Source organism: Xenopus laevis, chromosome 2S (assembly GCF_017654675.1).
Source record: "Xenopus laevis strain J_2021 chromosome 2S, Xenopus_laevis_v10.1, whole genome shotgun sequence".
Classification (NCBI taxonomy): Eukaryota; Metazoa; Chordata; class Amphibia; order Anura; family Pipidae; genus Xenopus; species Xenopus laevis.
The window spans coordinates 126,864,372-126,891,938 of record NC_054374.1 but is presented as its reverse complement, the minus strand read 5'-3'; the positions used below and the strand labels follow the sequence as shown (position 1 = coordinate 126,891,938).

Below are 27,567 nucleotides of genomic sequence, written 5' to 3'. Positions count from 1 at the left end.
AAAGGGGCAAAAGTGATTATGAATGAGAAAGCTGGACTGCCAAGTGGAGCAGCAATAGTTATACATGTATTTTTGATTTAAACTGCTTTAACTTTCAACTTCTGTTACAGATTCTTTTCTGCATGTACAACAAATGGCATAAGGAAACTGTAAGAGGCAATAATAAAGCCTTTGTAGTAATGTTTCATTATGGAAATATGGAGGATACATAAACATAGACATAGAGCCAATCACTACAACCTATGTGAAATTGGGTCCTGCTTTGGTAGATCAAAAATATTTTTACTCCTGTGGTTGAACGCTGGAAAAATGCCTGTGTATAATAGGCTTTAGAAACAACATAAAAGGTATATTTTTACAGTTACTGTGGTCATTATGGAGAGGACAAACCCAGATCTGGAATGGGAGTCAAAATAGGCCCTGGCATTCAAAATACAGAGAGGCCCAAATAGTCCCCCACCAGCCCACTAAATAGTGACTTTCTATGGCATCTTATGGCAGCCCCTCTGGCATTTGTCAGAACCCACAGCTTGCCAGTCCTGGCCTGGACAAGGCTATTGAAAAAGAAAAGAGCACAAAAGAAATACATAAATATGCGGTGCCTGGGTTTTATTTGTCATCATACACCAACGGGGAGTTACGGTACCAATACCATGGCCTCAAACCCATATGGAGTGCATTGGACCTCGACTGTACACATGCAGAGCTGATAGTTAGGGGCATTTTCATGGGCCGACCTTGGGAGCCAAATGTTATCATACACTTCCATATAATTCTGTTCAAAATTTCTTACATTTTAAAGTGTGATCTATGTAATTTTGAACATTTCCATTCATACTCTGGATTTATTTCTGCACAAATATATTTTTCCATGGGCTTAAACCTAGTAAGGGGAGCGCTTATTAATCTAATTTGATATATTCAACCCCCCAGTTAAAAATGTATTCCGTTAATGAAATGATGATGACTAAATGCAATGCTTCGTTTCACTTTATCAAGCCCTTTACTTAATTTTTTTTCAGCGATAAGATGTGTCTTGCAGCAATACAAAAATATAATCCCTACCTAATTCTTGGCAAAGCTGCAAGTACAGTAATTACCTGAGAGCTGATATAGTCCATCTAGGCACAAGACGTCCTCCAGTCTGGCATTTTATCACTTCTACTTCCTCAAAGTTTTTCATATTACGTGATGACATTACAAAGTAGCAATTGGCCTACCATGTACTGCTCATTTCTTCACTTGCCTGTTGCAAGGACACAGTTGATGCTACTGTACGAGAGCTTAATAGTTGCCAAAATGGCTCTAACATGACTACCTCGCTGGCTGGTAGAGCTTACATATTGGAGATTGCAGTAGCCTGTATTATTAGAGAGAAACCTGTGTCAGATGAATCTATTTCTGGGTTCCATATCCACAGCATAAGTAAGGCACCTGTGGCCTGAATTATATAACTACATATAACAGATTAAATTATGTCCAATTTTATATGCCATTCTCAGTCAGGGTTAAGAGAGAAAAAAATGTGAGAATCTTCAGAAGTTTTCTAAACCAAAACAACAATTTTTAAAAGCCAATGACAAATACAGAGTATGATGTTGTTATTTCTAATTATAGGAACATTGGGCAACACAGATAAGGAAGTGCAAGGCTTATAGCCACATTTATTGTAGAAAGAAGAAATTTCACAATGGTTTGGGGTGGTAAACCTTCCTCAAAAAGGTAAAATTGACTGATCATGTTTTTTTCACCTGAGGAAGTGTTACCAGGTTCATTTTCTACAATAAATGTGACTATAAGCCTTGCACCTTCCTTATCTGTTTTGCCCCATGCTGGCCCGGACTGGCAATCTGTGGTTCTGGCAAATGCCAGAGGGGCTGCTGTAAGACGCCATAGAATTTCACTATTGGTGGCTGGTGGGGGGCTGTTTGGGCATCTGTGTACTTGGAATGCCATGGCTTATTTTGAATCCCAGTCCAGACCTGGCCCTATGTGCCTATCATTGATGTTAGTTGAAATCTTCTCTACAGCTATTCTGGATGCTGGTGGACTGGGTGCTCCAGAGGGAAATTTGTATGGACGGTCACTACAGTCATAAGGTGTGCTGGTTATTTTGCCTTATTGTTGTTATTTCTGATCTATGTGACTAGTACTATGTCCTAAAAGTGGATTTCATCCTTTATTTTATAATGATCTCAGTGGTCAGTCCCAGTGGTATAGCTGACCCCTCTTTTGGGATGGGGGGATGGGCATGTAGACTATACTCAAATTACTTATGTGGAATAAATAATTTATTCAGTTCTCACCTATCTGCTGTTATATCTTTTGCATTAGAGGGGTGCTTCTCTAGTACTGAGAACACAGTCCCAGACTAGAAGAACTGCATTTCCATGTTGATAAAAGGAAATTTGGCTGTGAAAGTTATCACAAAGGGCTTTTAGCAGTCCTCCCAAGTGCTGGTGTTCTCATGTTGTCTTTTGGCTGCAGCACTCCTGGGAAAAACATAGAATTTGACAGTCAAAATATGTGTCTAAAGCTTTACCTTTGCTGAATGTTTTGATTATAAGGGTAGTTATACAATCAAAGGTGCAAAGTCTGCTCCAGGTATGATCACCTATAGCATCCACTCAGCAGGTTGTATTTATTAACCACCTGTTTAAAATCAACTATTTTATTGGTTGCTACCGGTTAGTGCACCCAGACAAAAAATCTTTGCCTTTTATTACATATGTCGGTTAAACTTTTATAGAATATATTTTATATACTGCCATGCACCACATAAAGTCAGCTCAAACTGAATAACTGCTAAGCCAGAATGCTAAGGATGTTAATGCCAAAAAATGCACCGTGGGTATAATTAAGTACATTTCAGCAATGTGCTGCTGACAAGTTTTAGAAGGTTAAGAGACACATGACATACCAAGCTCTCTCAAAATCTAAATTAGTACTGACCCGTTTGCTATGACCATTTTATAAAAATTGGCATAGTAGAAGAACCATGTTGCACCACTGTTCTGTACTATGAGTAGAAAATGGGATTTCAAGGATTGTAAATTTTTTTTTTACATTTTAAGGGTTTGACATCTGCTGGACTAAAGATGTTAAAGGGTTCAGGATACTTCATGTTAAATAAAAGACTGAAACAACATGCAGCTAATAAACTAGGCAGAGGCTTGCCTAATAATGCTAGAAATTAAGTAGGATTAACACCATCCAACTCCATCATTGGTATGGCAATAGCTCTGTCTGTAGCAGCTCCTTAAAAAACAGAGAAAATATGAATACCTATTGAATTTGCAGATTATGATATATGGTGCCTAGATTTTAAATTTGGAATCAAGCCTGGAACTGCCTTGGCACAACTATGTGCCAAGAGCCAGACAGATTTATGGGTGGAAAATTGCAATCTGATATGAGTTCACACTTCCCCTTCAATCATGCTCTGCTTGACCAAGCAGTCTATAAGCATTTGGCTAGCGAGTAGGGCTATATGAGATCTTACCTTTTATTATATGCTTGCAAAAATACCAGACCCTTGACTGGCTTTACAGTTTAAGATTCTGAAGCTGCCTCATTAGATTTTGCACAGGAGTAGAGAGGGTTTTTGGTCTGAGCCAGTCCAGTGTATCAGCAATTATAACATGTTGACACCCCCAGTGATTTAATATTTTGTGTTTCTTTAATAATTTACAATTTACTCTTCTTTTCTTTTTTGCATCTGTTATATATATATATATATATATATATATATATACACTACAGCGAAATAATCTGCCAGTCTCTATATCACATGCCTTTTTTCTTGCCATGGAAAATTATGCAAATCTGGAAGTTGAAAGACTGTATCAGCACCATGGCTGGCTGTGGATCACGGTACACACTGAGACATGTTATTTGCCGATAAAGCCCTGACAAGGGAATGGACAGAGGTGCAGGCAGAAGAGCTACTGACAGATCTACAATGTTCCAGCGGGAAGCAATCCACTATGAATCATACCACATGACAATATTTGTGACTGATAGGAAAGGGGGACCATAGCAACCAAGTAACAGATTCCGTTACAAATAGGCTGCATAAGAAAATGTTTAATTAAAAGAAAACAGACAATGATCATACTTTATACAGAGCTGAATAATTCAACTGTGCTTTACAGAGACAATCCATCATTCTCATCAGTCCCTGTCCCAGTGGAGCTTACCATCTAAGGTTTAATTTATGGTGAACATTGCCATTGCAACTAACACAGAAGGCCTAGAAGAAAACACAGGAATTGTAAAAGAGATTTCAGCTAAACAAATAAACAACACTTTCCTTTTAAACTCAACCCATCAGATTTTGTATTTTCTTGTTTTACTTGCAGCTGGCTGAACAAAGCTCATCACTTATTGGTTAATCACTTATTGGGCAGCACAGTGGCTCAGTGGGTAGTACTTGTGCCTTACAGCTCTGCGGTCCTGAGTTTAATTGCAGTTGGTCACTATCTCCAAGGTGCTCTTCACATGTCTGCATGCGTTAACTCTGAGTACTCTGATATTCTCCCATACTCCAAAAACATACATGGCTGTTAAATGTCCCTAGTAACTGGCATAAGTATAGAGGAAGCAGACCCCTTGGTGGTGGACTCAGGGGATAGGGGGGCCCTGGCAGTGGGGTTTGTTTCCTCTGTAGTTGCAAATAATCTTCTATCCCTAGCCACTCTCCTACCTGTGAGATATATGATAGATGTGCGTCTGCGCCAGGGAATGGGTGGATGGGGGCTAAGTAGGAGTCCCTCTGCTCCAGGCCCCTTTGAAGATTTCTTTGCTGGGAAGCCTGGCTCAGACTAGTTACACTGATTGGACATGCTTGACAAAGGGGCGGAGCCCCGAAACGTTGCACCACCGCAGTAAAAACTTTTGCAAGGGCTCGCCCTGCAGATACAAGTCTTGTGTGCTGGTGTGTTTTTTTGTTTCAGACTAGTTACACCACTGGCCCTAGTGTGTGTGTGAGTCAGTATGATAGAGACATTAATTTGTAAGCTTAGATTAAGGGAGGTGTTCCCGAAACACGTCAGGCAATGTTGGTCTGTGATCTGCTGCAATAAACCACCATCTTTTATTCGGAGTGCCGCCTTTCTCTTTGTTCAAATATGGCTTATTGCAGTGGGAACGATGTCGGCAGAGCACCCGGAACTGAAATTGGAGCTATACTAAGGTGAACATATGGGGGGTCTGGAGTGGCCTTATTTTCTCATTGACTTTGTTCTCTCTGAAAAGTGCTGCATAACTATGCTGTTGCATAAATATGGAGTTCACATGTTACTGGCCTTTATTATCTCACAGGCTGTAAATTTCATGGGGCTGTATTCAGTTTATCTTTAATTTTTTTTAACTGACTTACCCCTTTTTCCAAACTAAAAGCTTTCAAGCCTCTGCTCCAGCCTGATATGAGAAGGCTCCTGTTTGGAACTATAACATTTTATCATTGCTCTCTACCTCAAATACCAGCAAAGTTTGAAGCAATCTCTCCACCTTCCATTACCTCTTCCGTTCTCATTTCCCCCAGCGATCAGCTGCTTATGTCTCTTTGTTCTGGGGCCCTTCAATCAACTTTTAAATATAATTTTAAATGTTAAATTATTAATAGCAGCTTTCCTCAAACAAGCCCTTTGGGACCACATGACTGGGATTTAGGGATACTGTTAATTGAATGCCCTGAAGTAATAAAAATGCTATCAGGTGCTTTTTTGAACTCACTAGTTAGTCTTTCCAAACTAGATGGGTTACCCTCCAGCTTAGTATTAAAGGGCTCCTATACAGCATTATGTATTTCTGTAATTACAGACATACATGGTCAGACTGAAATGAGCACATAAAGGAAAAAAAAGTTACTATTACTAAATTTAGAGCAGCAATATTTTATCAGGAGAGAAAGTAACAAACACTAACAACAAGGGAAATGTTTAGATTAACAATTACTCTGCATTTTGTTACTTTGCCAGATGCAATGTTCCAATGAGAAAGTCTCCTTGGACTTGACTCTGGTTTCTGGCAGCATTTAGAGCACATAGCACAATGTTGTGTAGCTGGGATCCATTTGAGGGAATGCCAGAACAGTTGTACCAAAAATTTTTTTAAAGGGATGACACTATAATGTATTGTTGCCCTGCACTGGTAAAACTGTGTGTTTGCTTCAGAAAGACTGCTATAGTTTATATAAACAAGCTGCTGTGTAGCCATGGGGCAGCCATTCAAGCAGTAGATAGATAAGTTCTGAAGAATCCCATTATATATTGCAGAATGCATCTGCTATCAGCTGTGTATTCTGTGCCTTTTCTCCTTTTTCCAACTTGAATGGCTGCCCCCATGGCTATACAGCAGTTTGTGCATCTGAAACAATAGCCCAGAAACCTCCCAATAATAATTCTTGTAAAGAATCTCTTCCAGAAACGATCCTCTAAAAACCCGCAAACTAGAAGCCATGTGCAGCAGTACAAAGCTTATTGTACACACAGTACCAGACCTGGGACCTACAAATGAAGCTTGGGGCCCAGACATGTCAGTAAGATCACTGCAGAAAATGGATAGATTGAAAACATTAACTTGCCCACAATTGCACAAGCACCACGAGTACACACGGTTGTACTGGTCCACCAGGATACAAGCCTGGCTCTGCAACTTTCTTTTAAAAGGTGTTGAAATAAAATTAAAGATGGCATTTTGAAGTTTCAGCTATACAAGGCAGAGCAAAACAAGCAAAATAAGAGTACTGGGAGTGGGAGACATTGAAAGTTTGTGGTATTATGCATGTGCAATTGTGAGCGAGTCAATGTTTTCAATCTATCCATTTTCTGCAGTGATCTTACTGACATGTCTGGACCCCATGCTTCATTTGTAGGCCCCAGGTCTGGCACTGTGTGTTCAATAGGCTTTGCCAATATGGTATAGTCAACATTAATACAAAAATAATAGTGAATGTAAAACAAATTCGTTTTTTTTCCATCAGACAAATATACCACATATTTTTACTCACGGAGCATCAATGGCGGAGCTCACCCGGACCAACATGCCTTCCTGCTTGATCGCAGCTCTCGCGATAAGCCGGTCACTCCTCACCGGCTAATACTTCCAATCCAAAAACCACAGATCGCTGTCAGGCGCTGACCAAGAACATCAGGAATCCAGCACAGTTATCATCAAACTTCGGCTTTTATTCGCACATAAAAAGGGTTACAGTGGAGGGTGTACAATTCTAACGCGTTTCATGCCCCATAGCTGGGCACTTCATCAGAGTGATTGTGTGCACTTGTGTGAAGGATTAAATAGCCACGTGTGTGCATGTGATTAAAATAAAGGCAAAGTGATGCCTCAGTGTAATTTATATGATAGAAACAATTTTATATCATGTATAAAAACTTATTATGTGTGTATTTATAAGCATGTATAATTATGCCATATAATCATATAAGTAAATTTGTATAAATAAGTAAAATACATACTATTTATTATTTATCAATTTGTGTGTGTGTAATTTCAAAAGGGTTCTTTAGAAGGTGATAAAAGTGTCACTATATTTATTAAAAACATTTTAATTATGTATCAAATAGCCTATCGTGATCAAGGATAATAGATATATATATATATATGTATATCCATGTAATTCAATAAAAAACTCCATAAAAACATATATATTGATAACATCATACTCCATGACCATATCAAATATTCATTTCTATGCAAGCACATGTAATTTAACATTATATTTTTATAATTTTTATAATCTTATAAAATATATTCCTATAAATGCTTGTATGCCTACATATAACTCTTATGGTATCAATTAATGAAACAGAGGTTGTAAAAAAGTTAATGGGGGTTTTTCTAAGGGTAATATTAATCAATTATTTATTAAATTTATTTATTGTCTTATTTCCACACTAGTATGATTAATAGGTCCCCTTACGTAGAGGATCAATGTATTAAGGCACATAAATAAATAAATAAATAAATTTTACTTCCTTACAGAATCTAATACTCCAATAGCACTGTGTTAGTAGTCTACCCTAGAAAATATTTTATATCACAATCTCTATTCAGCCCTTTAGGTGCAACAGTATCCATTACGGTCATCCACTTAACCTCTTTCTTGGATAACAAAGTATCTATATCGCCTTTCCTCTTTCCCAATCTTATTGTTTCAATTACCTGAAAGGAAACAAAATTATCATTAGCACCATGTTCATGAATTACATGCTCTGCCACGGCTGAAGAGACATCTGCTCTGTTAATACATGCTACGTGTTCTAGAACCCTATCTTTCAACATTCTCTTTGTCTTACCGACATATTGCTTGCCGCAACGACAGGTTGATAGATATATCACAGCCTCCGTTCGACGATTAGCATATGTCGTACATTTATGAGTTCTCCTTGTTGTTGTGCTTTGTATATTTTTTGATACTTTTATAAATCTGCAACATTTGCAGATGTTTGCACCACATTTGTATGTTCCAGTGGTTGCCAGCCAATTCTTACCACTCTTCTTTTCGGGTAGCATACTGGGAGACACTTTGTCTCTAAGGCTATTAGCCCGTCTGTAGACAAACTGTGGCTTTTTTAAATCCAACTGTGTCAAAATGGGGTCAGATCTCAATATACCCCAATGTTTCATGATTATATTCTGTATTTTCCTTGCCTCCATATTATATGTGGTGACGAATCTCATCTTGTTTGTTTCCAATCTCCTTTTATTCCTATTTTGTCCCTGTTTCTCAGTGCTAAGCAACTTAGATCTGTCACTGAGTACCGCTTTTTCATAGGCCTGTTTCACGCATGTTATGCTATAGCCTCTAGCTATCATTCTATCCCATAATTCCATGGACCGCTCCTGAAAGGAGTCCCATGTGGAGCAGTTCCGTCGAAGACGTATAAACTGGCCCACTGGGATGCCCTCCAACAGGGGTCCAGGGTGACTGCTCTCCCTTCGTAGGATGGAGTTTCTGCTAATGGGTTTCCTATATATATCAGTGTGTATCTGAGTCCCATTTGACACAAATTGTATATCCAAATACTCAATGGTATTCACATCACATTTATATGTAAATCCAATATTCCTATCATTATTGTTACAGTGATCCACAAACTGTTTTAGTTATATTTCTGTCCCATCCCAGATCAGTATCAAATCGTCAATGAAGCGATAGTATCCTTTAACTTTGTCACTGAATATGGATTGCTCTCCAAAGATATGATATCTCTCGAGCCACCCCATAAACAAATTTGCATATGAGGGCGCAAACCGCGCCCCCATCGCTGTACCACACCTCTGTAAGTAATACTGGCCATTAAACATAAAGTAGTTATGGGTTAATAGATATTCAACCGCTTCCACTATAAATTGGTTTTGTTCCCTGGTATACAGATCTTTCTCAGCTAACCAATATTGTAATGCAAATATACCATCACTATGTCTAATGGAGGAGTACAATGCTGTGATGTCCATTGTCACCCACATGTATCCCTGCTTCCACTGAACATTAGTAAGTTTGTTAATGGCATCCCCGCTGTCTCTTAAAAACGAGGGCAGTTGTGTCACAATAGGCTGTATCAACTTATCAATGTACTCACTTAGTCCCTCATTCAGGGAGCCTATCCCTGCAACTATAGGACGCCCCTTGGGCTGTTCACTATTCTTATGTACCTTGGGGAAGGTATGAAATACAGGGATCTTTGGACACTCACACCATATGTATTCACTCTCATTATCATTCAGGATACCCTCTGATTTACCATAATTTATTAACCTTCTGAGTTTTCCTTGAAAACAGGGTGTGGGATCCATTTCTAATTTTGTATAATTGGTTAGGTCCCCCAATTGTTCTATTATATCCCGCTCGTAATAGTCCCTGTCCAATACAACTATGGATCCGCCTTTATCGGAATTCCTCACCACTATATCCTGGTTTCGTTTCAGAGATTCTATTGCTCGGTATTCGTTCTTTGTTAAATTAAGTCGTTCCTTATGTTGTCTCAGATTTCTATTCCTGTAATTTTCCTCATCCAATATTTTTAAATCACGTATTACCAAGTCATAGAATCTCTCAATAAACGGACCCCTGTGCTGCGCTGGATTAAAGTTAGATTTAGTTTTCAGATCCGTATGAATTATGGCCTTTTCTATATCTCCTTCTATTATACCCAGGGTATGGTCTTCAAGGTTCTCCCCACTTACACGGTCTATAGCTTCCAATACATCCTGTGTCAGGAAATCAGTCTCCTGTTCCATAAGTACCTCATTTTGTATGGTATTCCTAGGGTGAAAGAATCTCTTCAGTGCTAAGACCCTCATAAATCTATTCACATCAATAATTGTATCTGTCAGGGAAAAATGTGATGAGGGGCAAGTCCCTTATTCAATAACGATCTTTCACTATCTGTCAGAGTATATTTGGATATATTAATTACCAAGTCTTCAGTCTCTTTTCCTATCGTGGCTAATTGTTCCTTGGATTTCTCTTGTTTTTCCCTTTCTTCGATCTGGTGTCTTTTCTTTCGACTCCTTGTTCCTCCTCTCGTGCCTCTCTTTCTTCTCTTGTTCTTCTCTTTTTCGCATCCTGCTCTATCCCGATGTCCTCGTCCTGGCTCATCTCCAGCTCGCTCCCGGATGTCACTAAAAAAGAAACGCTAGGGGACATACAATCAGATTCCACACTTGAGGCATTGGTTACTGCATTAGAGGATTTACGTTTTCTCTCTGATCTTAATGCAGGTTTAAGTCGTTCCCATCTGCCTCTCTGTGTGTTCAGTTTCATTCCCCATGAGAAGACCCTATCTTGATCATAGTCTGCCTTATCCCGTAGGAATTTCTTTTGTTTAGTGTCCATGATCTTTATCTCCATCTCATCCAGATCTTTTTTATTACGTTTCTCTATTCTCATATACTCAGGATCCTCCTTATGTGCATCCAAAGCTGTAACCCTTTTTATGTGCGAATAAAAGCCGAAGTTTGATGATAACTGTGCTGGATTCCTGATGTTCTTGGTCAGCGCCTGACAGCAATCTGTGGTTTTTGGATTGGAAATATACCACATAGCCAAAAGTATTCCAACAACCCTTAAAAAAATTGCATGTTCTTACTTTTAGGCAAAGCAGAGAGGTCAAGTGCACACTCAGGCCCTTCACAACTGGTTCTGCTTGGTGCTCAAACACTTAAGGGAGACGGCACCCACAATTTCCAAGTAACCAAATAGTACAAGCTGGCACACGATGCGAGTTAAAATGGGGTTTATTGCGTCACAATAACGCACCTGCGGTTTAACTCGCCTTGTGTGCCAGCTTGTACTACTCACTTTTAGGCACCCTCTGTTGAATCCCAACTCTCTTGAAGCAAAGTCAAAGTCTGGAGTAGTGGAAATGCATTCTCTGGAGTGATGAATCTTGCCAGATGCTAAAATGCTTAATTATCTAATGCTAACTGTACAAGTTTTGAAGAGGAGGAATAATGTTTTGGGGCTGTTTTTTTATGGTTCGGGGTCCTGGCATCAGTTTGATCAAACCTTATAGCCTACTTTCTTCTTTGTGGACTACAGAGAGCTCTGATCTGAACTCGGTTGTACACCAAACCGGCCAGATCCCCCAATATCAGTGGCCAACCTCACTATTGCTCTTGTGGCTGAATAGAATCAAATTCCACCAATGTTACAATAGTGGAAAGCCTTCCCAGAGGAGAAGAGTTTGCTCCAGCAGCAAAAAGGACCAACTTCATATTACTACACTTGGTCTCTGAAAAGAGGATTTACAGCAAAGTATCTGGCGAGTTTTGCCCATATAGTTTATATTTCCAAAATACATCTTGCTCAATCTCTATAATCTTACAGGTGTGATGCTTTTTTAACTCTTTAATCTGTAATAAACATTTAAGAAATACTCCTAGGGGGTGATTTATAAATGCTTGAATTCAAATTTTTTGCACAAAAACTCACAAATTTGAATTATTTAAATAACTAAAAAAACTTCAGCATCTAAGGCTAGGGCAAGATGATTGCGGATAATTGCGGATTGCGTTTCTCCACAGCTCAAGAATCCTCCCCCACTGCCTGCCTGCACCCGGAAGTATGTTTTTTCCGCTCCGATATAGATGGTGGATCTCTGCTACGAAGCGTGACATTTTGCATTTCGCACCGAAAATCCACCCTGATTCCATTCTGATACTAATTTATCTTTGGCACACCACTTACAATATTATAAGGTGCATGGAGTCCCCAGGCTGCTTCCATCCATAGAATCCAGTTACAGTCAATGAAGGGAATACACACACTATCTATTGCCTTTAAATGATTTATTGTAGAAGAGTTTTCAGCACAAGCGTTCAGGGACAGCCCAATGCTTCACCTGAGGTGCCAGATGGTGTACTTCTTTCCTTCTTGAATGGTAAAGTCATGCTAATACATTGCACCCAATTGGACAGCTTAATGTATTTGCATGTTAAAGTCGTCTTCCTATCATATTTAATGATTATCTGAAAGACCAAAGAGATTTATAGACTTTTCTATACGTTCCAATAGGGCAGAGCTTGTAAGCGTGTAAGTACAATGCACCCACTCTATGGAAATAATTGGGTAGCTCTGTACTTCCTGATCCAAACATTTGTAAGAAGTCACATCTGCCACAGGCTTTTTCCATGTAAGGGAACTTGTTTTTAAACCATAGATGTTATGATGGACTGCAGTGCTGCACACCAACAAATCTGGCTCTTAGCATTCAACATAGATTACATATATAAACTGAATCTTCCATTTTGTTTCTAGGTCTTTTATACATCTTACAAAAGGACCATTATCCTGCTTATGTGCAGTTGCTTTTCTTTTAGACACTGGTTAAGAATATGCATTTCTCTTCTAATGTCATTCTACATAGCACCACGCTGTCATTTCATTCTGTTTATTTTCAAAGACGTAAAAGACTCGAAAGACAAAAACGTCTAACCACATGTGAAATTAATTGTATACAAAAACAAATCAGAGATGTCCATTATGTGATATTCTAGGTTAATTTTTTTTCTGGAAGCTCAGGGGCTCGGTGTAATTTTATAGTTCCATGTTTGCCGAAGAGGTCCACGGACATCTTTATGGACAATCATGTTATGGGATCAATTATAAAGAAAGCGCAGAATTATCAGAAGGCCGTTTCCCATTTTAATCAAATAATTACAATTTTATAAAATGACTTCCTTTTTTCCCAGAATAATAAAACAGTATCTTGCACTTATACCCAGCTAATAAATAATGAATCTTTATTGAAGGTAAAAAAATCCTATTGGGTCCATTAATGTTTAAATAATTATTTTTATAGACTTGAGGTAGGGAGGTCCAAATTACAGAAAGGCCCTTTATCCATAAAACCCCGGATCCTGAACATTCTGGATAATTGGTACCTGTACAACTGGCCCACAATATTTAGCATCCTCTAGTAGATGAAGTGCCTAAGGTTGCATATACCTGATGTAGGCAAATACCCATAAAAGTGAAGCCCCACTTAAGATCAATGTTCATTGATGCCAGTTCAAATGTCAACAGACCTCCACTGCACTTCTTGAGCTCTAAAATAAGGAGACCCCTGTTCTTCTCATATGATGGTGGTATGAATGTCAGCAAGTGTCATGTACCATCAAAGTCATGCATCTTGTGACATTTTTAAAAAGTCGCATAACGACTAGGTTAAAGCAGCTGTAAAGTATCTTGCCCCATGATCCATTTGCTCTTTCGCTCTGTTTTATGTACCAGACAGCCTCTTCTCCCAATAGGGAGGTGATTTGGGTGGAATGGTAAGAATGTGCATGGCCAAGTGCTGAATCAATAAACCCTAAATGTCCCAAAGAACATGATCTTTAACTTCTCCCCAACATCACCTTTTTAAGCAAATGAGAACTAGTCGGAATGTCTAAGCCACACACCAGTGCTCAGACGGATTTATATTTAAATTGGTTGGTTTGGGCAATCTCTCTCTCTTAAAAGCCTTAACTGGCGGGGGAGGATCTAGACTCCAGAGTGAAACCAATGTTCCACAAACACTGAATACAGGTAATGCTATTATGCAGAGAATTGTCTTTTTATATTATGACCTGGGAATAAACAAGTTAGGGACCGCCATATGGGGTTTACCTTGACGTGGTATGGTGGCTTTTCAACTTTATGATCATAACTTTGTAACTAAAAAACCCCTGTTTTTGTAAACACATGCACTTGCATTTATACTGAATTGCTTATGAGACAGGGGCCCAGAGAAGTGCATTGTAAGTAGCACTTCCATTATACTTAAATACACTTTGATTTAGCCTTATGAGTGCTTCCACAACCCCCCAATTTTGGATTTATATTTAAAGCATACTCTTTGGGCTTACTCAGAATCGGCCCTGCCCACATAGGACAAAGTTAGCGCTGAGACATGTAGTGTGTGCCGCCATTAAGGGCAGTGACACGCGCTTAGATTTGGGGAGATTAGTCGCCCGGTGACAAATCTCCTCCTCTTCTTCAGGGCGACTAATCTCCCCGAACTGCCTTCCCAACGACTGGAATGTAAATCTCTGGCAGGATGGCACTTGGTTTTCCAAAGTCGCCCGAAGTTTCCTTGTGAGGCAATTTCAGGCGACTTAGGAAAATGAATCGCCATCCCGACGGCGATTTACAATCTAGACTACAGAAAGGCAGGGGAAGGCAGTTTAGTCGCCTCAAAGAAGAGGAGATTTGTCGCTGTGCCAAAATCGGAGCGTGTGTCTCTGCCCTTAAGGACCAGCAACATTTGAACATTTAAAATGTGTATCTCACGACCAATCAGGCACAAATAACATTACATGAGAAAGGTTTTCATTGTACAGTCCTGTAGAGAGCCATAAATTGTGTTTACCCCCCCCCCCCGTGTAAAAGCTGATACAATTGTATTTTACAGATTTCAGCAGTGGCTTTACTAGATATTACTGGGCCCCACAGCAAAAAAATTTTCAGGCCCTAAAAATGTCTAGAGGTTGACCTGTTTTATCAATATCTATTGAAATTGTATATTAAATAGGGCCTCAAAGGGCCCTATATTTCCTGGGTCCCCTTTGCAGCTGCAGGGTCTGCTTCCTGTGTAGTTACACCCCTGTTTATCAGTTATCTGCAGCATAACCATGATCAGATGCTTTTGAGCAGGTGACCAATAATGCTACCTGCCAACTGGCGGCTGCCAATAACTAGACCTGGTGCTAACTTTGCCACGTTGGTTAAATTAGATTCAAAAAGATAGAACTAGGTATTATTACAGCAAATTTTTTATTCAATATATTAAATATATATATTAATCGGAAAAAACACATACTGTAAATCCAGTAAGATACACAAATATAAATGTTTCTTTTCAAAAAAAATTACACATATTTACACACAGCTCGATGGCTGTGGGAACCATAGTCACCACTGAAAAGGGCAGCTTAGCATTTTCACAGAGCTATATATAGTTTTATATACAAGACTTTACAAACTGGCTGTGATTGTTGTGGGTCCATCCTTTCTGACCTATTTGACAACAGTTGCATGTAAAGGGGTGAGTCTTTGTGGCAGGACAGACCTGTTACATAGAAGCAGTAAAGGGCATGCTATTTCAGAACCAGACGATCTCTGCAAGTGTTTCAATAAAAATAAAAAATAAAAAAACAGAATACACATCTGAACATGAGACGATAGAAGAAAGGAGGAAATAAATGGAAAAAAGTCACTTTGAGCCAAAGGCACATCTGGGTTTTCTGTAGTATTAAAAATAAAGACTCCTAGTAAGATCCAGTAGATCACACTGCATTGCAAATCTGCTGGCCAAGGCACCGAATGTCAAAATATTTTAAATGTTCCAAGAGTTTCCTCTTTTCACTTAGAGCATCTCTGGGCAAAGCAGAGCAGCTTCAAAAAGGTAAAGTATCCATAAAGATCTTATCCACAATAGGAGGAGGAGGCACCAGATCTTCTAGTTTTAAGTAGAATATACGCTGAAGACCCTGCGTACAGAGAGTGCGGAGTTCTGGAAGTTTCCCCAGAAGCTTGGACAGGCAGTTGGGTCTGTTCTGCTCATTCATAGAGGAGGGGGCATGCTCTTTAAGGCAGTTGATAATCCGGCTTTGAAGTTCCTCAACTTTCTTCGGTTCCTTCAATCCATGTCGATCTATTGAAAAGAAAAAAAAGAAGATCTCTCAGCTGTGGAAAGTTCTTTCACTTTTATATTTAATCAGATGCTTTGCAAATCAATGTTGCCCTGCAATTTATACCATTAAATCTTCTACTGTGGCTTTGGCCCTGCTCTGCTGATCAGCTTGAATAGAGAGTTATAATGACAACATAGTTAACTCATGGGGCGAGGACCAAAAGAAACATAAATAGTACACAAGGGTAATCATTGCTGATCCTGGATAACCAAAAGTTGCAATTCACTGAAGAACACTAATGTATAAAATGTACCCTACATTATAACTCAACCAATGCTCTTAGTCCCTTGAAATGGATGTATACTTAGAAAGGAAACACTCCTGTCTTTTACAATATGCCATTGTGATTGGATGAGTGGAAGAGTTTATATGCCGAGGACTTCCCACACCAGTCAATTGAACTGAAGAAGCTGCTCGGATGAGTAGTGAAATGTCTACAATGATTACTCAGCAAGTCCAGTTGTTTTAGAATTACTTATACTAGATATACCATGACCTGGATGAATGAAGATCTTCATAGTCACTCCTGTCTTTTTTTCTATTGAACTCACCTGTGATGATGACAAGAGCAGAAAGGCAGGAGAAGGATGGGACATCAATGTTCGTGCGCTGAAGGTTATGTGAAAACTCAATGATTGAATCTATCCACTCGCCAAAGCCTCGGACACACTGTGTACGATGAAGCACAACACCATTGCAGAAGATCAGCTTCTCTTCCTCTGGTCTTGACCTGTTTGAAAATATAAAAAAAGTCAAGGTTACACTATGTATCAATGAGAATGGAACGTAGTATTAAATAAATAAATACGGATGTACAAATGTTGTTTTATTGATAGACGTATTACCAAATTTCTTGCACTTTTCCTATCCTATAACTTAGCGGTTGTTTCTTTAAATCTAAAATCAGTTTGGATTAACAGTTTATATGCCAGTGCCAAACACAGGCCTTAATTTGGTCTAACATTTGCTTTGGCTGGACTCCACTCGGGAGAATCTGATTTCCCTAGCGGGCAGGTAGTTGAGCTCTTCTCGTTTATTACTGCATGTCCTGTCTAAGGTTCAGTAAAAGGATTACCAGGGAGAAGCACATAACGCCTGCCTGCAAGTGACAGCTGGTTTACCTATAAGCTAGACGCAGAATGAAAAGCTCTAGAAAGGCGGATTCAAGGAGTAGGTCTTGATCTTCTTTGGGGAGATCCACAAATCCCTGAATTTTCTCTGCCCACTTGCGAATGACTTCCAGGGAGCCAGAGAGAAGGTCGTAGAACTGCTGCACATCAACAGAGCTTTCTTTCTCTAACTGGACTGGCACAGTTTCCTGGAACTAACAGAGATAGGTAGAGTAAATTTCAAGCAATTATTATGCTTTATATCCTAGGTTAATAAATACATTTCAATTAAGTATATTAGTAGCTTGGGAAAGCACAATAGAGGTTATCTTGTTTTATCATGATGTATTTAGAGGGTTCTATGTTTAAGGAATGTTTCTCAATGCCAGAACTCTCAATCTGTTGGTGAACAACCCCCACCTCTGGTCTTTAGGAGTCATATTTGAGGTGTGTGGCTGTCAAACGAGGATTGACTGGCAGAGCAAACACTGTAGGTAGAATGAGTGTGGGTAAAATTCAGCAATGTATCTTTCGGTGCAGGTAGTACAAGAGCCCAAATGGAAACCAAAAAGCTAAAAATAACAGGTGCAAAAAAATCACCACTAGTCCTGCCATCGCTAATGAGAGCGGACAATTTGTAAATATTTTATGTTAGTGCATCATTCAAGGCTTTTCTTAACTAACTTTTTTAGATAATGCACACTTACCTTGGAATAGTCCAATTTAGAGGAGCTGGGGATTGAGTCAATGTGTGCTCGCACCAGTGAATTGATCAGACTAACTGGTGAGGACTCTGCAATTTGTTTTGGTTTTGATGGAAGCCGACCTCTCCTGCCCTTCAGATTGTCAGTCCGTACAACTAAAGTGAGAAAATGGCCAATAAATACATAGGAATAAAATTCAGAAGAGGAAATGCAGCATGAACAGCATGTTCTTCAAATGTTGACAAAACTTAGCTAATATGTGGTTTGTAAATGACTGTGGTTTCTCCAGTGCTCCAGGTTAATTGGCACATTGTTCATATTTGAATAATAAGTTGATCTACTCCACATCTACAGTATGCAGGTTCATAAAGCTATGCAGTGTTGTATGGGTCTTCACAGCACATTGTGTTAGATCCAAAAAAATTGACATCAGTATTCTCTTAAAGAATGGGAAGAGCAGCCATATTGAAAAGCAGATCACTATGATCAGGTGGAAAACAGTGGCCACACTGCTATGGTTTTTGTTACTTTTTGTTAGTATAAGGATTATCATTTTGCAGATCTAGGTAAAAGTGTCTTATTGAAGGGAAAAATCATACATACCTTCTTTTACCATTCCCACTGCTAAGCATTTCTGGAACCGACAAAACTGGCAGCGATTCCGTCGTCTTTTGTCCACGGGACAGTCCTTGTTAGCCAAGCAGATGTACTTGGCATTTTTCTGTACAGTTCTCTATGGGGAGAAAAGGGAACAATTGTCAGGAGAAGCAAGATGCCAGGCCAAGACAAAGACCCTACTGTTCCCATTTATTTTTGTAACATTTCTCTTGTGTCGGACTGTTCCTAATATCAAGTTGACATTTGGCTCTCGGAGAAAGAAAGTGATTCACCTATATTAATTAGCAGGGCTTTTCTTCTAAAGCATCTGATTTGCCTACAACGCAACAGACGTGGACCAAGATATGGAAAAACTAATTATTATGGGGACGATCTCAAACTGGAGTCAGTTCACTTATCCAAGATACCATGATTGATTTCTGCAAATAGAGGCTGTGCCAGCCGACTGAAAGGGATGGTTCACCTTTAAGTATGTTATAGACTTTCCAACGCTATGCAACTTTTCAATTGGTCTTCATCGTTTATTTTTTTTTTTTATAGTTTTTCTAATTATTTGCCTCCTTCTTATGATTTCCAGCTTTCAAATGGGGGTCACAGACCCCATCTAAAAAACAAATGTTCTGTAAAGCTACAAATCTATTGTTATTGCTAATTTGTATTACTCATCTTTATATTCAGACCTCTCCTATTCATTTTCCAGTGTCTTATTTAAATCAGTGCATGGTTGCTAGGGTAATTTGGGCCCTAGCAATCAGATGGCTGAAGTAGTCATTTAGAGAGCTGCTGAATAAAAAGCTAAATAACTCAAAAAACACAAATAATTAAACATGAAAATAAATTGCAAATTGTCTCAGAATATCACTCTCTACATCACACTAACAGTTATTTCAAAGGTGTACAACCCCTTTAAAAGTGGAATGACGTTGCATGTATCCATGATCAGATCCTTATACCTCTGAGAAAGTCAAAGTAACTTATTAGTATGAGTAAAAGTTTTGACAGATTTTAATAAAATATTTTGAAGAGTCTTCTATATTTTTGTGGGGTGTCACTAAAAGTTTAATGGGTATTTACAGTAGATCACTGCACATAATACACGCATCTTATATTTTTAGCACAGAAAGTTACAGCAGTGATGCCAACATGGATTGGAAACTATTCAACAACAGGCATGATTGGGTTCCTGAAATAAACACATTTTATATTTCAAATTTAGCTTTTGTTTCTTTGTAGGTGTTGTTTTACAGACACAAAGTTCTATGCATTGCTAAAATACTAATGTTTTCTGTTTGTGTCTGTGTTTTTTAACAAGCCTGCTCTACATAGTATGATTTATTGCTGAATTACAGCTTGCCAACATGCCCAGCTGCCTTGTCCCTGCGTCTCAGTCTGGAACTATTTCTGTGCCTTGGTAACTTAACAGATTCTCAGGTGTGCAGCCCCAACCATGGCATGGTATCTGAGGAGGGTGTCCTTTTATCTCCTGAGGAGGGTGTCCTTATTTCTCAGTTTTTAAAACGGAGAGGCTTAGGATGACACTCTGTGCTAATTATTTCAACGTATTCCAATTCATACAGACTTCGATTTTTTACATTAGAAGTCAAAATTAACGTGTGTGTGATATTTTTTACATTTAACTAAGTAATCTAATATGTATAAATGCAAAAAATACTATTTTACATTTTGGATATTAGTTTTCGTCAACATGCAACTAACATTCTGAAAGCAGCATAACAAAATAAAACAGCTCAAAAATGTCAGCACATTAATTATGTGAGCTGGCAAAATATCTAACAACCTGTCCCCGAAACATATGCGAAGCAGGCTCGCTGGGTATCATGGCACATCAAAGCGTGTGTTTTACAAGGTAATGGGATTCTTTCTTTTTCCCCTAAGGAAGGGGTTAAGGTTGCAGCTTATTTCACACCGTTCCAGTACATGCTGCCTAATGGAAACTTTTGGACCCCTAGCCGTTTTTTAATTGGTGTTGGGTTCCTTCTCCCCACTTTGCTCCTGCTCGATCCTTTCAGTTGACTCTAGGAAAAGGCAGCAGAGATGATCAAGTACTGTACGACTGGGCCAAGAAACTGTAAACGGGGAAGGACAGCTGCTCCTGTTTAACACCACGAATGGTTTTGGGACGAGCCCTTTTTCCTCATCCCAAAGAACGCAAATCAGCTAAAGAGAAAAGACTGGATGGCTCACAGTCAAATTTAGGTGCCAGAGATACTTGCCAAGTCTGGAGCCAACCAGCAGCCTGGGAGACCAACAGGTGAAGCAAGCAAAGCTTAATATAAATCATAGAGAACAGTAACAAACCGAGTGCTAGCTTGGAGTTTACCTTAAAAAATCCTTTACATCCTTCACAGGTCCGTACGCCATAATGTTGACAGGAAGCATTATCCCCACATACAGCACAGCGTCCCTCATTAGAACTGGGACTCAGTGTTTTTGAAGGGGATAAAGGACTGTCCAGTAAAACTGAGCTGTCAAGTACCCCATGTGCCTGACCAAGAGGAATAGCAGGAAATCCCGATGAAGAGTTATGGGCCAGAGCAAAAACATCAGCATCCACAATTTGCTGATCAAGTCTGTGTGTTGCAGGAGCCATCTTCAAGGGATTGGCAGCCACGTTTGGGCTGTGAGCTGGAGTGCCAAAGGAAAAGAAAGTCTGCTGTGAAATACTGTTTTTCTGTTGCTCAGTCCAATGCCGCATGTTGTCATAGTTCTGATTTGGTGAGTATGCACCATATGAACACTCCCAAGTGGGCAGCTGAGGGTTCTGGAACCCTGGGGTTGAAGGAGATGGGATAGAGCAGGGACTACCATAATAGTCTGATCCACTCGACGACATGGTTTCGTCCACTTGGTTTGTGAAGGAGCCTGGGTAGCAGCCGAAAACCTGGAACTCCTCCACTTTCAGGGAGGACTGCTGATTTGATGAAGGGATCTGGTAAAGAAAGGCGTCAAATTCTCCGGTGTATCCGTCCATGAAAGTGCTAAAACTGGGCAACGAGGTGGAAGCTGCAATTTCACTGTTAACAAGGTCCATGGTGAATTTGCCAAACTCAGAATTTAAGATGTCTGGTACATAGTTGTCACAGGGACCTGCACATTGAGACAGACTTCCATACTGAGCTTGAATACAGGGCATTTCTGAAACAGAACCAGGGCACAAAGTCATTTTTTTGGGCAAGAGAGAAATCAAATTAAACACAAGTAGGTAGAGATATAAGAATTGTACACAATGATTTACTGCATCCCCAACCCAAAAATATTTAAGATTCTAAAAAAATGTACCATGGCAATCCCAACAATTACTGCTATATTAAAAAAAGCAGAGTTGTTAATATATGTGAATATGAGACTATGTATTGCAGACTAGAGATATTCTATGCAGGTATCTCACATAGGCTCTATACAAGAGATGCATTTGTAAAAACCACAATTATAAGCACTTTCTGCTCTTGGAGAGGTTTCATGTATCACTCATATACAAGTAAGGAGAAAAGAATAGAATAGCTTTATGAGAAATTATTTGTTCCCACAGTTTTGCCTTGGGACCCAGTAACTCCTTGTTACGCTACTGCTTTCATCAAATTCTGCCTTAAAACATTATTTTTTAAAATGTGGATTATACATCAGAGCCTCTAACACAAAATGGTTAATGTATGATACTTTTTCCAAAAGGTGCAAACTTCATCCTATTAATTTTGCCAATAAAGAAAAGGAGGATGACTTGACTTTGAATGGCTTGCTGTCACCATTGTGTAAGAAATATTTAGCTTTGAAACAAAATAAGTGAATTTGTCAAGCCTTTCTCCTCCACTAGTGCATTTTACCATGATTAACATAGGTGGAGAAAAAAAATCTAATTTTCAGAAGGTCTCTGAATCTTAGATTTAATTACCAAGGAACAGGCAGAGATTGGTTTCAAAACAAAAGGTTAAAAAAATCACTATCTTGTGAAAACTGCAGCTATAAAAGCTCTTGGGTAGAAAAGCTGAAACTTGCCATCCAGCTTCTTGAAGTCACACCCCATACCAGAATGTCACTCCAATAAGTAGGGTGTCGATTGACAGCTCAGCTTCCCATGATTATCTGTACTGACTTGTGTCATGGAAGTCAAGTGATTCCTATGATACAGCAAACTGCTCTTGCCCAAAGAGTCATGGTCGGCTACACTCAGAAGCCTTTAATTGAAGTAAAGACTGCAGGTCAGAAAGTAATTAGAAGCAAAACTATATTCAGTGCAATAATCTTTAGGTTTTCTAAAAGGAGTATTTGGAATGGGTGGTTGCTAAAGCTAAAAAAATAAATAAAGAATGCTTTTATCTACAGCTGAAAACTGTGTTTCCAATGCCTGGTCAACATTCGTTTCCCCCTGTGAGGTGCACTAGAGGGAGGCCTGCGCATTTGTTGTTTAGCTACCGACAAAGGCCATATTGATCCAACACAAGACTGTTTTAGAAGCCTTATAGGTTACAGACTTCCCCACGGGAATTGCAACCAGTACATGGAGATAGGAGACTGCAGAGAGCCAAGAAAGCACTTTGCACAAGAACACAAAAGCACTGCAGCCCATTTGTCCCAGAAAGGTCAACTCCCCCTTTAATGTATCTGAGTTTCTCATTTACAGTAAGAAGAAAAAAAAAAGAATGCAAAGTTAGATCCCTATACTTCTTGACTTCTTAGTATGAACATCCTTATATACATATATTCTAGAGAGATATATATATATATATATATATATATATATATATATATCTCATCATCATCATCATTTATTTATATAGCGCTGTCAAGATACGGAGTGTTTATATATATATATATATATATATATATATATATATATATATATATATATATATATATATATATATATATATATATAGACTTCATGGTGAAAAGACTGCTGGGTCCAATAAGATGGAAGCAACTTCTTTGAACAACAAAGAGTAAAATAATATTAATGTATGGTCCAAGGTTGCACAAAGAAAAACATTTCATAAAAGACCACAAATGCAGCCAGTGGCATAACTAGATGTTACTTGGCCCCACAGCAAATTAATTTTAGGGGCCCCAACATATCCAGAGGTTGTCCTGTGTTAACAATATTTATTGAAATTGTATATGAATTAGAGCCAGGAGGGCCCCCTATACCTCCTGCAGCTGCAGTCTGCTTCTTCTATAGTTACACCCCTGATATCAGCTACTGGATATTAATGTGTATAGGATACATGGCTGCCTTCAGACAGAGGCACTAATACATGACTTATTAAACAGACAGTGATTATCTATAAGAGACAGACAATGTGTGTATGCAGAGGTGAGCTTGCTGCATATCTATGAGGACAGTAGGGTCTCCGCTATATAAAGACAAGTAGAAAACAGAGAGAGTCTGTGCACCTGTTGCTGTACAACATCGACCCTTCCCAACGCACAGAGGCTCCTCACAAGCACAATCACATCCACAACCATTTCCATGGGGAAAGAGAAATAACTGTGCAACAGCTGATGGGCGCTTATTAAATGCTACAGTACAATGATCACGCTCGGCCGATCAGTGGCGCCGACACAGAGTCTATGTAAAGAGCCATAAGCAAATAGAATGTGCAAAGTATTACCTTTCCCTTGCATGCATGTCTACCTCCCAAGGGAATGATCTAGACAGCTATTAACCCCTGCACATACCAGATCTCCCAGCTGTAAATCCCTTGTACGGGCTGTCCGCTGGGGTCAGCGTGTTGCACGGTGTAGAATGGGTTACTGTGCTGCACTCGCTCTCTCCAAAGCTCACTGGGATTCAGTCCTGCATCTACATGTTATTAAAGCCTCCGTGACGCACATGGGCGGGGTCCTGTCAGAGGGGGTGTGTGACGCACGAGGGTGATCCTGCTCGTTCCCCCTTAGAAGGACACGGGGGGCGTGGCTTTTCCGGTAGCAGACGGGCAGCGTGCTCCTGGAATGTATCTGCGTGACGCAGGCTGTTTCCTATGACGCAGGCAACATTGTTTGATCTATTAATAGGGCCCCACGCTCTAAAAATAGCTCCGACCCTGAAATAGTAGTCTGCAGACCAGGGGGTGGGGGAACACGATGCATGAACGTCACCAGTAGTCGGATATAGCCCAGGGCACGAGGTTTCCCCGGGATTCTCTACATATCTACCGCTGACAGGATTCCACGAGCGCTTCAGTTGTGGAAAGGTGGCGGCCAGGTCTCTCCCTGTACTGGGTGTGTCTATGATGCAATGGTTTATTCCTAAGGCTACATACCCTGTGACTCGTACTGTTTATATTCAGCCATACTCCCCCAGGTCAGGAGTGCAATGGGCTAGGCCGGGCGCCCCTCTTTTGTAACTTATTAGTAAAGCCCATACGTTTTCATGTAATCTACTGTACAGTCCTCGTGTTATTATATCAACTAATGTCTTGTGACTAACAAGGTTTCCCTCAAACTAAGCTGCACGCGACCAGTCATAATAAGGGATAGATTTAATTAGCATCAGAGTCAAGGGGAGTGGGGGCAGGGTTGCCAGGTCTAATTTTCAAATCAAACCAAAGTCAGCTACAAAACCAGCCCAAAGGCACTTCAAAACTAGCCAAGAGGCACTTCAAAAGTAGCCCAAAAAATAGCACAATAGTTGCAGTGAAAAAAAAAAGTCTAAAAAATAAATGAATATATTGAAAATACTACTTTTTCAAATTTTCACGGTTTCGCAGATTTTTCCATGACACAAAATGGGACAGATTTGCCTGTCATCAGTGGCGTAATTACAGAGGGGGGCCCAGGAGTAGCGTTGCCACCTTTTCCGGAAAAAAATACCGGCCTTCCTATATATTTATCATTTTTCCATATTAATAACATTGGGATTAACCATCATTTTTACCGGCCAGGCCGATAAAATACCGGTCAGGCTGGTAAAATATCAGCCAGGTGGCAACCCTACCCAGGAGGTATAGGGGTCCCATAAGGCCCCAATACATATTCAATTTCAGTAAATACTGGTAAAACAGGTCAATCTCTAGACATTTTGGTGGCAAGCCGAATTTTGCCCCAAAAGTGTCTGAAATTAAGGAAAGTAACGGGAAAATGGGAGAATGCTTAAGAGTAATGGGAGACTGGGCTACAGAGCCCAAAATCTGGTAACTCCTGACTTCTACACAACTCATTCCCATTGCATGTTGGGTATTGTAGTCTTACATTAAACTTGGCAGCTGGCAAATTGTTAACCACAAACTACATTACCCAACATGCATTGGGACACAAGCTTGGCACATTAGGACAAGAAAAAACTTTGGCTGGTATTCAATTAATTTACTATACAATATAACACACTCATAAATATGGATTAAATGCCATGCATTGCACGCCGTAATTGGCTCGCATTCCAAAGTACAAACCAGAGGCCCAAAAAAGTAGTCCAAATCCGTACCTTGGCTAGTTAGTACTTTCAAAACCCGCCTGGGCTTTAAATTAGTAGTCCAATTTGGCTTGAAAATGGCCAACCTGGCAACCCTGGGGGTAGATCTAATTTAATAGGACATATGCTGGGAAACAGTTCCTGTATTAGTAAGGGTATACAACAGGCAGGCCTCCAGCTCTTGGAATGCACCCCACCAACAGCTGGACGCTTCCAGGGTATCATGGGAGTTGTAGTACAACAACAGTTTCAACATTCCTAACTCTTGTGTCTCCACAACCCTAGACATAGTCCAACCCTTTAGGTGCCATTGCCTAACAGTGATATCCTAGCCTTCTTTTTGGTTTTAAAATTTGCCAATAATGCGCAGTTTAAAGGGGCTCTAAACAGAAAGTTAATGTAAATTTACACTTAATGCTTCCCTGAGCACTTTTTGGAATACACATTAATTTTCTATTTTCAGTTGAGTTGTTAGCAGTTTTAGACTACTAATACCAGGCTCACAGCTCTTTTTTAGAGTCACAGCTTTACTGATCATAACTTTCTATATGCTGCCTGCAGAGACAGTTAACCCTCGTGGCATGGATACTTTCACTCTGAAAGAGAACTGCAAGCCTTGTATAAGCAGTCGAAACTTTACATATCGCAGAAACCACTAAAAATAGAAAATTAATGTAAATTGCAAAAGCACTCACCATCTAGATCCAATTTTGATAGAAACACAAAAGCATAGGAATGTCAGTTGGGTCTATGTCACAGGAGTGTTCTTACATACATGTCTATCAACATAGAATAGGCGCTTGCACAGCTGATATATAATGTAACGTGTTCTATGGATGCAAAGCAATATTATGCACACAAATCCCCCAAAAACCCTTCTTATATGGGATTCTGTAATAAAATACACTGTTTGCCCTGGTGCAGTAACCCATATCAACCAATCAGCATGTAGCATTTAAATTTGTCTGTAGTTAAAAACAGCAATGTGGCCATCACAAAGTAAACAACTCTATTGGATCTGTCCTGTGTATTTCTGGAGACGGTACCTTGCCGTAACTTGGATCGCCATAACATAAAGAGATGTCTAGGATATGTTTAAAAACAATAATGAACAATACATAGTCCTGGTTTTATTTGGGGCTTAAAATTAATATTATCTTCAAAAATGACCCCTTTATTGGAGCCTTTAGATCTGCTATGGAGTTCAAATGAAGGGTGGGCATGTCCTAACGGTCCCTGCCAGAAACAGAGTAGGAGGAGGGACAGCCAATCACAGGCTTCAGTTCCCTATCAGGTTAGCCTAGCTGCTGATTGGTTCAAATGCTACAGCGCAGTATGCCGAGTGCACTGGCTCCCCTGTACAGCCTTGGAAAGGGGGCAGGTGGAAGAGAAAGATGTGCGGGGTTAGTAGGGTTTTTCCAGAAATGTTCAATTAATCAGCCAGAAACACTACTTTTTTTAAGCACAGTCCTATATTTAGAGGAGTATAATGCACAGGTACATTCTT

The 27,567-nt window shown here is 39.6% G+C and overlaps 1 protein-coding gene across 4 annotated transcripts in view; it reads right to left on the bottom strand.

The window, feature by feature from the left end:
* Positions 1-15,266: 15,266 nt before the first annotated feature.
* nr4a1.S (nuclear receptor subfamily 4 group A member 1 S homeolog) overlaps positions 15,267-27,567 on the bottom strand; it is a 30,386-nt gene continuing 18,085 nt past the window's right edge. For 2 of the 4 annotated variants that reach the window (XM_018248038.2, NM_001086690.1), the window contains 6 exon segments: positions 20,976-21,790; positions 18,620-18,749; positions 18,020-18,171; positions 17,325-17,527; positions 16,755-16,933; positions 15,267-16,163 (listed from right to left, as the gene is read on the bottom strand). In XM_018248038.2, the coding sequence (XP_018103527.1) occupies positions 15,907-16,163; positions 16,755-16,933; positions 17,325-17,527; positions 18,020-18,171; positions 18,620-18,749; positions 20,976-21,788 (1,734 nt within the window). In that variant the 5' untranslated portion in view covers positions 21,789-21,790 and the 3' untranslated portion in view covers positions 15,267-15,906. 4 annotated transcript variants of the gene reach the window in all.